This window comes from Ruditapes philippinarum, unplaced genomic scaffold, assembly GCF_026571515.1.
Source record: "Ruditapes philippinarum isolate M1 unplaced genomic scaffold, ASM2657151v2 ctg1026_1_1_1_1, whole genome shotgun sequence".
NCBI classification, from domain to species: Eukaryota; Metazoa; Mollusca; class Bivalvia; order Venerida; family Veneridae; genus Ruditapes; species Ruditapes philippinarum.
Window position 1 is genome coordinate 58644 of NW_026853258.1, and position 12524 is coordinate 71167.

The following is a 12524-nucleotide window of genomic DNA, read 5'->3' on the forward strand; positions in this document are numbered from 1 at the left end:
ATAAGGATACACTGTACCACACTTGAGTGCACTGAATTGTTCTTTTTTGCAAGCTAGCTCATGTTATAAGCATAATTAATATAAGTCTGGGGTAACAATGCTCGAAAGAAGGAATATTAAACTACATTATATTATACATAAATCATCCTTTGGAACATTTTAAGATCTTCATTGTATGCATTAATGATCACAACGGATGCTCTTTAAAGTCTTTTTACAGAATATAAACGACCAGATGCTTCCAATGTTCCCTCATTACTTGTTTTTCATTAACAATAAATGAGTTCCAAGTTTTAAAAGGGTTTACATACATTGTTTTGTACATACATGGATACCAAATTCCAAATATAGAAATATAATTAACTTCTTTATAAGGTCAAAGACTTTAAATCAATACCTATTTTCTTCACCGTTCTTTCTGTTGAAAAATATCTGCATTTATATAATCAAATTTTCACGATTCAAGAGTTATTAACTTAATTACATGTGCATAAACAAATTAAACATACAATAAGTCCATTGTTCACACAGAAAACATATCAAAACACTTTCATTCCTAATCTTGAAGAAAAAAAACAACAACAAAATATGTCATATATAACATGGATGTTGTTGGCCAAATAAACAAGTTTATCGACCATCTATGTCTTTAATAAATCATCCCCGATTGAGCCGATTCATTCAATGGTGTGAACAACAATCATTTATCTAACTACATGTAAACAGTAAATAAACATGCAGACAGCCACTGTTATATCTACTGTAAGACTTTTCTTTTAATTGCCATAAGCTTAAATCAGTTTCTTTAGGGCAGGAAATTTGATGATTGAAATTTCTTAAAAACACAAAAAAGCATTGCAGGTATACATGTATATTATACATGTACGCCAGTAAATGCAAGATCGAAGAATTACCTTGAGAACAGATTCCGGTAATTTGAGTTGACCACTCTGTATCTTCCTTAAACGATCACCTTTAGGATCCATTGTTTATTTCCAGCTTTATTAACACTGAAAAAGAAATAATATTTAAAATTAACAAAATCTCGTGCAGTTATAAAATCTGTATCCAGTATATGAAACAAACATCAAAAGTGGTAGAGATAAGAAAACAAAGTTAAATAGTATGTAGCAAAATAAATTCTACAATTATGTGTAAGAAGTTTTTCAATTGCATCTATATCTGTGACAGTATCATCTTTGAGTAATATATTTTTAAATATAATGATTCATCATGTGTATATGTAAGTATATCCATGCACAAGTATAAATAATTTACTGACAGTCGATAACCATGTATGTATGCATGAAAATTTCTATTACTAAAAATTGCAATATGTATCATAACCATAAATCCATCACGATTTTACACAAGCAACAATAAACAAGATCTTAATGGCATTGCCACTGTCTTTTGTCTAACTACCCATCTTTTAATTACACATTTCTGCTGAAAAATAGCCAAGAATTTAAAGCTTATCTTCCTTTGAACTAGAGATAAGATTCATAGATCCCTTCAATTTGAACAAATACTGATAACACGATTCCTGAACAATATTCAACTTGCTAACAGTCAAACAGTCATATTCCAATAAATGACCATTTCTCCATGTCGGAAATCCTCCGCAACCAATTTGAATCATTGATAAATTTCTATGTAATCATCATAATGTCCAGATTATATTTCAATTGATTTCTGTACAGATTTGGTATATAGATATAAATATAGGTATATATCTCTGCTCAGTTCCTAATCAAATTAAAGCACAAAAGTTTCGACTTACAGTTACCCTACTATATGCAAGTTATATGTATCTCAATCAGACATTGCGAGTCCCAACAGACATACGTCTAAATATAGCCTATCATACTATCATCACCCTTTCTAACACCTACTTGCACAATGAATGAAATTATCCTAAGAATTACTAAAACGAAGGGAAAAAAAAGAATACCGACAATTTTCTGAATTGAGCAAAATTAGAAATTTAGTCTCAAGATACAAAACTTCTGCTGGTTGGAATAAAATTGATCACAATAAGATACTTAGAAATATTGCTAGAAATATTGCTAACTACACTGTAGAAAATAGATATTAGAATGTTCATAGCCGACAATATTTTTCTTCTAGGTGTGTCCCTAATTAAAGATGTTTCCAGGAGTAGTGCAATTTTTTACAAAGTCTTTTTTACAAAGTCAAAGAACGAAAATTTCAACTAACACAGCGAACCTTTTTACACTTTGCATGACTAAATAGAATAATACTTAAAACAAATTGATGATAAAGTATTGGACGTTTTCATCCTAGTTTTTTTTTTAATTATCAGCCCCTGAAAGTGAGCTTACACTCATTAAAATATAGAAATATAATTAACTTTTTCCTAAGGTCAAAGACTTAAAATCAATACTAGGTTAGGATGGAACTTACTATTGGCCACTCAAACATACAGGTATCCAGTTCAACTGTAAATGGTGCCAGGAAACGCCACAGTAAAATTTTCAGACTTGTTTCAGATCAATAAATACCAGAACTCAAGCAAAACAAAGTACCCTTCCTACTTTAATTATAATGGCATGACAAGAGACTGTTACAAATGACCAATACTTTCAGTTTCTGACATGATAGGTAAAATTACTATTTAATGATATTTTTTTTCACAACCCACAGACAAGCAGCAAATTATTTAAGTCTAAGATTGCTTAATGATGCCAGTAATAACAGGTGCTTGCCCAGTTTTTGCCTGACAATACATCATTATACTATTTGGAGTATTCGCCAATGCAAAATATTTCACACAATCTTGTCTGTGGGGAATAAACAACATGTACTAAATGTCTGTATTTTACAATTTACGACCAAAACGCATGCTAGCAGCTTACACCTAGTGCATGCTTATCCATTAAATGAGAAATTATACAATACTCAACCCTAATTGCTATAGGTTCAAGTCCTGTAAAAGGGCTTCAGATTTTTTTTATATAAAGAGGAAACAACCCATCTTCCTTACATGTAAATGTCAACAGTTGATCTTATTAGGTGCCAGAAATAATACACTTTAGGTGCACTCAGCCTGTCGCCTTAGTATTATATAATATATAAGCTTTACCTGATCAAAGGAAGGATACATCACCAAATCAGAAAGAACATTGTGTTGATTTCAGGACATTTTAAAAATATGCTCACTAAACATACATGAGCCAATTTTTACTTTTTCCTGACAAAGTAAAAATGGTATGGCACAGCCACATTTGATATATGCAAATGAGCCTAATTTAGCACATGTGAGACAATTTTATAAAGTTTGTAAAGTCAGTTACTCCAGGATACAATACATGTACATGTATGTTTTGTTATCTCCAAATTTTTGGGGTATGTGTTAATAGATACTAAATTTGTGAAAATTTGATTAAAATTTTTTTTTTAACATGTTGAATAAAACTACCGGTATGAAACTTGCAAGAGGCTAGCTTGCAACTTGCTCAAAAACTTCAATATGGAATCCATACCCATGGCAATTCCATTTATTTATGCAATTTCAATCAATGACAATAGAAACAAGAACTTTAACTTTAAAGTACTTGAAAGTGTATTCTACAAATCAAGTAAAACATCTAAACAAAATCTGAATGATTTTCTAACATGGTTTACAAATTATATAAATGCTTGCCATATTCCAAGCTAAAGCTAGCTGTTTATTTAGAAAGAAAATATTTCTTTTAGATAGTAGGAACATTTTTCTACACATATAATTTCACCCAAATATGCCTTCTGTCCATACATCTCACTTTACTTAAATTTATCAAATTTAAAACCATGTTTCTGTAAGTTATTTAAAACTTAAAGTGTTTAACTTGTGCTGGCAGTACTCTGCAATGCATGTCTTAAAAAAAAGCCAGGCTTTTCCCCAGTTTCAATCAATTATCTAGCACAATCATGAGACTATAGTATATAGTGTTAAACTAATAAAATATGCAAGAGCAGTGGAAGTGTTGAGGGCAAAATAAAATCTTTCTTCTGTTCTCTCTACTTATGTCTGTTTCAATAAAACATCTGGTCATGCACTGTAAACTTGTTATTAATCTTAAAATATACCCCCAAACACTTCAGCTGAATAATCAAAAATTCTGTTTTCTCAATAAAGGAATATATTTAAGCCAGTCCCACATGTCACAATTAAGATAATGAATGTGCATACTGCATGTGCATAATGCATAGATCTGTTGGATCAAAAGCACAAATACCTGGCATCAATCTTGGGTTAAAATCAGTATTATACTGAAATGATTATTTTAATAGTCCTGGTCAAATTTAGAATTTTCCAAAACTTGCTTTTTCCTCACTAAAAGTTCTCAAGTGATGAACTAAAACCCAGTGCTGTCCGACAGTGAATATAGCATTCAGGCTAACCTAACATGGTGCTGCATATGGATCGTTTTTTTCTCTCTCACCAAATATTTTGCTTATAAATTTACGAAAAAAAGATGTCTATAAAATTTCAAACTTTCAAATATTGCTAAAGTATACAATTACATGTATATAATGAAAAACTTTTCATAAAATATGCGCTAAAAGAATTGTGTAAATGGCCTTACACATATAAATTCATTTATATTTATTAATTGGCTATCATTATTGGTCAAAATTTACAAAATGTTGTGTGACATTATAAATTTGCATGATTCATGCAATATTTGACAGCATTTATTTTTCTAAATTATTAATTTATTCACCTTATGTCTACGGGAGAAAAACTTATTTATATATGCATATTTTGACAAGTTACATGTAACTTCTGTTGATAGCAAGTGCTTTGGGCTAAGTAAAATGACAAATCACTTAGCTTGTAGACTTGACCATATTGGTAACAAATGGTAATAATTAAAAGTATTTTTAAATTTTCTGAAACACTAATTTAGAAGGTGAACCACTTTAAAAGAGGAAAAGTATTGATAAGTACAATTCACTATAATATCAGTCTACAACAATCAACACATACGATTTATCACACAGAAAGGAAAGAGGCCAAAATAACAAAACTTTTCCAAACATGACAAATTTGTTGAAAAAGTCTTGAGCATACATTTAAATATGGCTTCTAATGAAAAACAACATTTAAATTTATTTATTATGATCTGGAAAAAAAATGTTGATAATACATACAACAATGTATGTAAAATTCCATATTTTCCTAGGTCATCAAATTAATATAACCACTGTTAATGAAAATGATTTATGTAACACATAAAAATTAAATTACCTGAGACATGTTAATCCAGCATTTCTAAAGTGTTAAGCAATAAGATCTGTAATGCTCGAGTTGTAAAGGTCATCTAGAATACCTGAAAAAATGAAATACACAAATATTTATCAATGAAATTATATATTATGTCTCTTTGGACACGCTGTGAATGATTCACTATTGCACCTTTTTTTTACTAATTTCTTCTCCATTTTCCTACCTTTAACACAGTTGCAAACTTCTTTACTGTACCTATCATTTCTAAATGGACAAAGGTCTTCAATTCTATAAGCAGGGCTCTCGACTGACACGGGTATCCGGGTTTTGACTTGTGAAAATTAGGAAATGCACACAATTGACTCATGACAAAATCTGCACAAGAGTCAATTTGCCATATGCCTTATGGGAATTTTTAGCTATGCATCAATCATTACTTTCAATCAACCAAATCCTACATATGTATATAATGTTATAGAAGGAATATAGCTAGGCATTTTTTTTCCGTGTTTTCAATGAAAAATGACTTCCCTGGCATACATTATACAATAATCTTTTTAAACATAAAAATAATTCATGTAGTCAAATGACACAAGAAAAAACTGATTTGACTTGTGAAAACTTTGGTCAAAGAGTCTTAAAGTCTTTGACTCGTGAAATTCTGACCCTACCGAGAGCCCTGCTGCAAGTAAATGCACTTTGATGATAAAATTTGATCATCAAATGGATCCTACATTTTCAATTAAAAATTTACAACTGGATGTGTCAGCCTCAAAAATCTGTTCCTTTCCACATTTTCTTTTAATTTGATGAACATGGTATATTCATAGTTACTTTCTATTGGTAAGTTTGTGACTCTGTAAGTTCCTTTGTGGAATTTTCTACCAAAAATGTGAATATTTACTGTACTGGTCGAAGACCATCAGTCGGAGTTACCGGAAACTTTTTAGAACTTTTTAGGTTTCACAATTTTAAAGCTAGGTACCTGAAAATTTTACACAGTACAACAAGGTTCTTATCCAAACAGAAGAGCTAGTTTGTTTATTTCCTATCAGTGTTTTTTTCTGTATATAACTACTACTCTAAAAGGGTACTGTTCCCGATAGAAAATAGACATTAAAATTCCCAATCTCTAATGTTTTAATTCCCAAAATGGCTGTTCAAAGTTCCCACAAGGCCAAGTCATTTCTCTGAAATCATTTAAATTCAACATATTCACATATCACCACACAATAGTTCTACCTGGACAATGGAAGCTGTTAGTTATCTTTATTCATGATTACTAATCTTATTTGTAGCTGAAAAATGCATAAATTTTTTTCCCAATTTAAGTCAAAGTAAAGCATTTTTCCCCCAATCAGTCTGGTACTGGCACCATTCCCAAAGTAGAGAAAAAAAAACACTTCCTATTATGTTGACACTTGCATTTGAGACCAGTTCAGCGGGATATCAAAATTGCACAAACTGTCCTCTCTACAGTATTACCATATATCCAGACAGATATGTATGACTTTTATTTAATCCAGATAATGGCTTGGTGTTTTAATTTTATATATTTAACATAACACATAAACATTTTGAGTATTCTATTGGTTCCTTTGCAAGAGTATAGCTGATTATTGCACTCTTTGATGTCAGAATTTTCAATGTCAATGTTCTTGTAATGGAGTAAGACCTATACTGTTTCTGTTTATTAAAGAAAGTTAATGTCAATTAAAGTACTTAAAAGTACTAAAGAAACATGCGCTTATTGCTGATAAAAAAGCTAAGTACTGATTGATCTGCAACCACTAAAGAAAATAAACAAGTTATACTAAACAAAGAAAAAAACAAATAAAACTTGAGGGTTTTTTTTTCAATGCCATCCATGCACTCATGTTTAATGGTCCCCAACCATTAGAGAATATAGGGAATTTCAGAGACAGATTCACCAGTTATTACCAATACGTTATGTGGCTGATTTATTTATAAGATCTTTGATCATAGACAAAAAGTTTAATTAAAGGTTTAATAAAATCCACTTGTTAAACTTACACTTACAGAAGTGAGAAAACTATATTGTAAATTAAAAAACTACATTTAATCTAAAGTTAAGTATTGCAAAGTTATCACAACTTTTTTAAGAACATCATTAAAATGCCTTACATTTCAGGTGCTGCCATTAATGAGGTTTATAATGGACATTGTTATTTAAATCAGGTCTAGGATTTTATATTTATATGTAAAATGGTCTGACTTGTGGCAAAATTTAAATACATTTAGAATCTAACAAGTTTTGAAATATATAGTACTGACTAACTGAGACGAAGCTAAGATCACAAGCTTTTCATTCATGTAATAAATTTTAAAATCGGACATTAAATCATTTCAAAACGGCTAAATTTGCATTGTTTTAGCATCAGATATTGATTCTACTCAAAGATTATATTCCAATTTTTTTATGGGGAAAAGCAGCAATTTATTTTTTTCACAAATAAAGACATACCTTTATAAAGTTTATACCTAGAAGAAACTGTCAGTTATGCGGTTGTATGATTAGCGGGTTTCTCAAGTTTATATTGAATGTTCGATAAAACTAATATGATCCTTTGTTAATGTTTGCGATTATATTATAAGAACGTTGAAAATTGTGTTCAATCTCTTTTTGCGACCTTTGGCTGGGACATCATGGAGGTCAAGTTCACGAGTTAAAATGTCCAAAAAAAAAACCCAACAAAATAGCCTTGGACTTTTTAATATTTCAAGTTAAGTTCAAGACGGTGCAATCTTTAATTAACATAAAAGAATGAAAGAGTAAAGTACAGTGTTTTGTCCTTATATTCACCGTCACTCGGGCCGAGGGTGTTGAGCTGAGGGATCCACACACAAAACATGGTGCATAGACTAGTCTAAACTTGCAAATTCTAAATAAATGTAAGAAAAATATAGAATGCTACATGTTCTTGGGGATTATGAAGTTATCAATAAGCTTCATACCTGTCTTAATTTACAGATATCGGCTCATATGGAAAATATGTTAGACTTTTCTTCATGAGGAAACCAATGCACTCTTGACTCTCAAGATGGCGATGTGTTTATGCTTCATTTTGATTGGTTACTTGCATTCGGTTCCGCATTAATAGCGAAACGAAACGGAAAATTCGAGGCAGGTCTCATCAAGTGCGAAAAGATGTTTTAATATTTAACATTGAACTCCTGGCTTCAATGATGAGATGTATTAGCTAGTTAAGACAAGTATCATCTTCTATGTATATAAGGTGTGCTTATGTTTTTTTTTCATTATACAACTGATTAGCTGATAAGTTAATACCATAATTAGTGAAAATATTTATTAATTGGACTACTCTTTAGAAATTATAAGTGCATTCAATTTATACACATTCACTGCATTTATTTTTTCTATTCTGACAAGACAACAACAAGTAAAATGGTTTCCTGCGGGGAACATTTTTAATGATAAAAAGATATTTCATTTAACTATTTTCAACATTGTTTGGGGGGGGGGGATAAATAAACGTTTGTATCAGGAATATTAAGAGGATATTTTTTCGTTTGAGTGAAATATGGAATATATTTTCACGAAACATAATAAAATGCCACATATTTTCACGAGCCGGGACGGCGAGTGAAAATATGAGACATTTTATCATGTTGAGTGAAAATATATACCATATTTCACGAAAAACGAAAAAATAACCTTTTTATTTAATTTCATTATCAAAGAAAAATGGTTAGGAACCCCCTTGCCTGCTACGCAACTGCAATTATACAGCGCGCAGTAATTTAAGTATCGTCTTGTTTTACACGCGATATTTAGCGCTAGATTGTGACGTCACGTAAACAATTTTTAAAACGTCTACACAGCGTTAATGACTGAATTAAAGATATTGGTGTTCGGATTTATTTTCTTAGTTAGACCATTTTCTATCTTTCTAGATAGTTTTCAAAACAAAATTCAACAAAAACGTTATTTATATTTATCAGATTTTTCAAACAAAATGGCGAAAGAAGTCCCTTAAAATAAATATGAGTTTTGACTCCGCCCACTTTCATATTTATATTTCATATTTATTTTTAAAAAAATATGAAATATATTTGACTGATATAGCACCATATATTTCATAGGTAAAATTAAATAAAGTTGACAATAATCGATCAATATAGAAGAAGGCCTTTGGAAACTGGTGACCGTTGATGACCGCAGAACGTCGAACATAAAACAATTATTTCTTTTTAAGAAAATGATTAAATAGGCCTTACTATTTAATGAATAATTCCGAGCAAAAAAAAAATAATAAAAAAATAAAAAATAAAGTAAACACACAAGTTTTCGCAGAAAATATCTCTATCTATTATGGCAGATGCCACTACGAATATTTTAATTTTGTAGATTTTCAGTATAAACAATATATTGTTTGTAACATTTTGAGATACATATTAAATAAACATTGATAATTTTCAAACACATCATTCAAGTTTTTCCACCTTAAACGGTAACATAATTATAGAAAATTAAAAATATCACGTAATAGTTTTTTTGTTCTAGAGGATTATCCGTAACGTACCGGCAAACGGTATTTAGCCAGGTTTTCGAAAAGATCAATTAACCAATCATGTACGGTTTACAGATCACATGCTCCTCCATGTACCGAAAACAGGTCACGTGCTCCTCCATGCCTCTAAAGTTAAACGCGTACCAATACCCTGCGGTCTCCAGACCGCAGGGAATTACCCATCACATGACTTGTTTTCCACGCAATGTACTGTAAGCTCTACGACAATATTAGGCACATGTTATTGGCCAAAGAAGCAAGGTTATCTGATCACTGCATAAGCCGTAGATATTTCCTCCCTATGTATAGTTGACCTATTTTGTTTAAGAAATCCACCATCTTTCGGATCCCGCCGTTTACTTATCAGTGGTCCAGTTCCGTTGGAATGACTTATCGGAGACTTTGGAAAACACTTTCACGGTAATTTAAGGCTATTAATTAATGCTACCAATTTCTTTCTATATGTTAACTCCTACCAGTTATTTCGTATGGTTGTTTTACTTTATTTAATCAATTAATGATCTTCATAGTTTTAGATGTCATTTTATGTTTCTGTTTTCTATTTTTTGTCTTATAGTGAAGTTTTATCTTTTACATCGTACATTTTCTCCAGACGCGCCTTTCGGTTTAATATTCATATTTCATAAGTTTGCACGATCCTCTTCAGCCCATACAAATTGATTTCTTATTTTAAAATTAAATTAGATTTTTGTTTTACGTCAGATTCCCGTTTTTTATGTGATTAACCTGGTTCACTTCTCAAGCTGCTTTAGATTCCGTCAGCGCCAAATAATTAAGTCATTTCTCTAAAATTTCATCTTAATTAGTCAAATTAAGGACTAAACTAGACTGTGGAGAATAGCCTAAGGTAAATATACTGTAATAGTGCACGGACGGTTAAAATTTAACAAGCATTTTATATCGAATTTTCGGGAAAAGATCATGGTCAACTTTTCTAAGTTATACATGTAGATGCACATCACTAAAGAGGTCATGTACACGTTCACTTTCGGCACAGATTAGCCAACGCATTGTTCCTGTGAAGTCAAGCAGTTTACCAGTATAAACCAGTTGCTTTCACTTTCGCAAAGATCTGATAACTTCTTTACATGCCAAAGCAGAGGTGAAGTGAGAATAACCTTAGAAGGATTTCATGATCAATTACATTGAAAGTACGATATGATGTCAGGAAAATTACTTCTATTTATCAATTCTCTTTTTACCAGTATGTTGGGGTGGAAAAATATACTAAATTTTCTTGCATGATACGTGCTTATCGTTTGATTGCTTTGTAATCACTCACGTAGGATTGCGCATTTGACAATATTGCACTCAGAAATTGATATCTTTCATCTAAATGAAATATTATCAAACTTAATTAAACTTGAAGGAGCTTAATTGAGGTTGAAAAAACTTGTAATATCAAGGTTAGCCAAACACATAGTTTCATTTTTCATGTCTACAAAATGTATTAGAATGCACAAAACTTGATGAAAATGTACAATAATTTGTATAAGACGTTGTTGAGAATTTTTATATTAGAAGAAATCTGTCGGTCTATTTACCACAAGACACCTGAAGATACCCCAAGACACCCCAAGACATCGTCGGATACCTATGATTGATAAACATGTCACATAACATGCAGATGAATGTTGATGGTTCGGCCGTGGGTATCCGACGATGACCCCAAGACTACCATAGACTATCCCAAGACTACCCTAAGATACCCCAAGACAGGAGATTTACATTCTATCTATAACTGAAAAATATAAACAAATATTTGAAAAATAACGGCAAATATACCCCTCTATACTATAAATAAACAGTATAGCTAGAGGGTATATTTGCCGTTATTTTTTAATTATTTGCATATAGAATGTCAATTCCTGTGCTTTTACTGACATGTATTTTTTTATACGGTCTTAATTTTACTTTGTTTACGGGAGGTAACTATGCGATTTCACATGTACACATTGAATTATCTCCCTGCATTTATTGCCCTGTTTTTTAATGTAAGATTATGAATATAAAAATAGTTTACAACGGGGTTTTGGTGTAGTGCAAGTTTAAGTCTGCGACAATGTCATTTTATGAGTGACACATTTTTGATGTTTCAGTAAAATTTATTTAAATCAAATTATTTTTTTTTCTATTCTGGTCGGAGAGATAACTCCGACGCATAGATAACCCCGACACTTGATAAATATAATTGTTATAACTTTGTTTTACAACAAACAAGGACATGGTCACCTAAAAGTATAGGAGCAGGACAGAATGTGATGATTTGTTATAATTTGGTAAACTTTTTAATGTTTTTATAAATAACCTAAACTTTTCATAGGCAGAACTGCTTCAAAACATTCTTTTTACTATATTACAATAAGGTAATTAGTTTAAACATATTTTATTCATCAATTTTTACAAGCATGTAACATTTTTACATCACAATATATATGGATTGGAAAACAAGCATAACACTTATATTGATTCCTTTCCATGATAAGGTAGTTAGAATTGTATTGACCACAGGCCACTGGTTTGGGAAATATTTTTGAAAAATTGTTTAAATATTCACAAAAAACTAGATAAAACATATAAAATGTAAAAATAAATTATTGATGCAGATTTTCCAGTCATTTTTTATTAAAAAAATAAGTGATGACTTTATCTACTGTTATGGGGTAAAAAGACCATGTCTTGTATACCTCTTTCAGGACCCCAAAGAAGTACCA

At 30.9% G+C, this 12524-nt stretch overlaps 1 protein-coding gene across 1 annotated transcript in view; it reads right to left on the minus strand.

Annotated features, from left to right (window-relative positions):
• The window catches only part of LOC132736308 (serine/arginine repetitive matrix protein 1-like), a 45227-nt gene extending 36890 nt beyond the window's left edge, over positions 1-8337 (minus strand). Inside the window, exons 1-3 of the mRNA XM_060723411.1 lie at positions 8213-8337; positions 5258-5339; positions 915-1010 (exon numbers count right to left, since the gene is read on the minus strand). Of these exons, the coding sequence (XP_060579394.1) occupies positions 915-986 (72 nt within the window). The 5' untranslated portion in view covers positions 987-1010; positions 5258-5339; positions 8213-8337. The remainder of the gene's footprint in view (positions 1-914; positions 1011-5257; positions 5340-8212) is intronic.
• Between the last annotated feature and the right edge of the window lie 4187 nt (positions 8338-12524).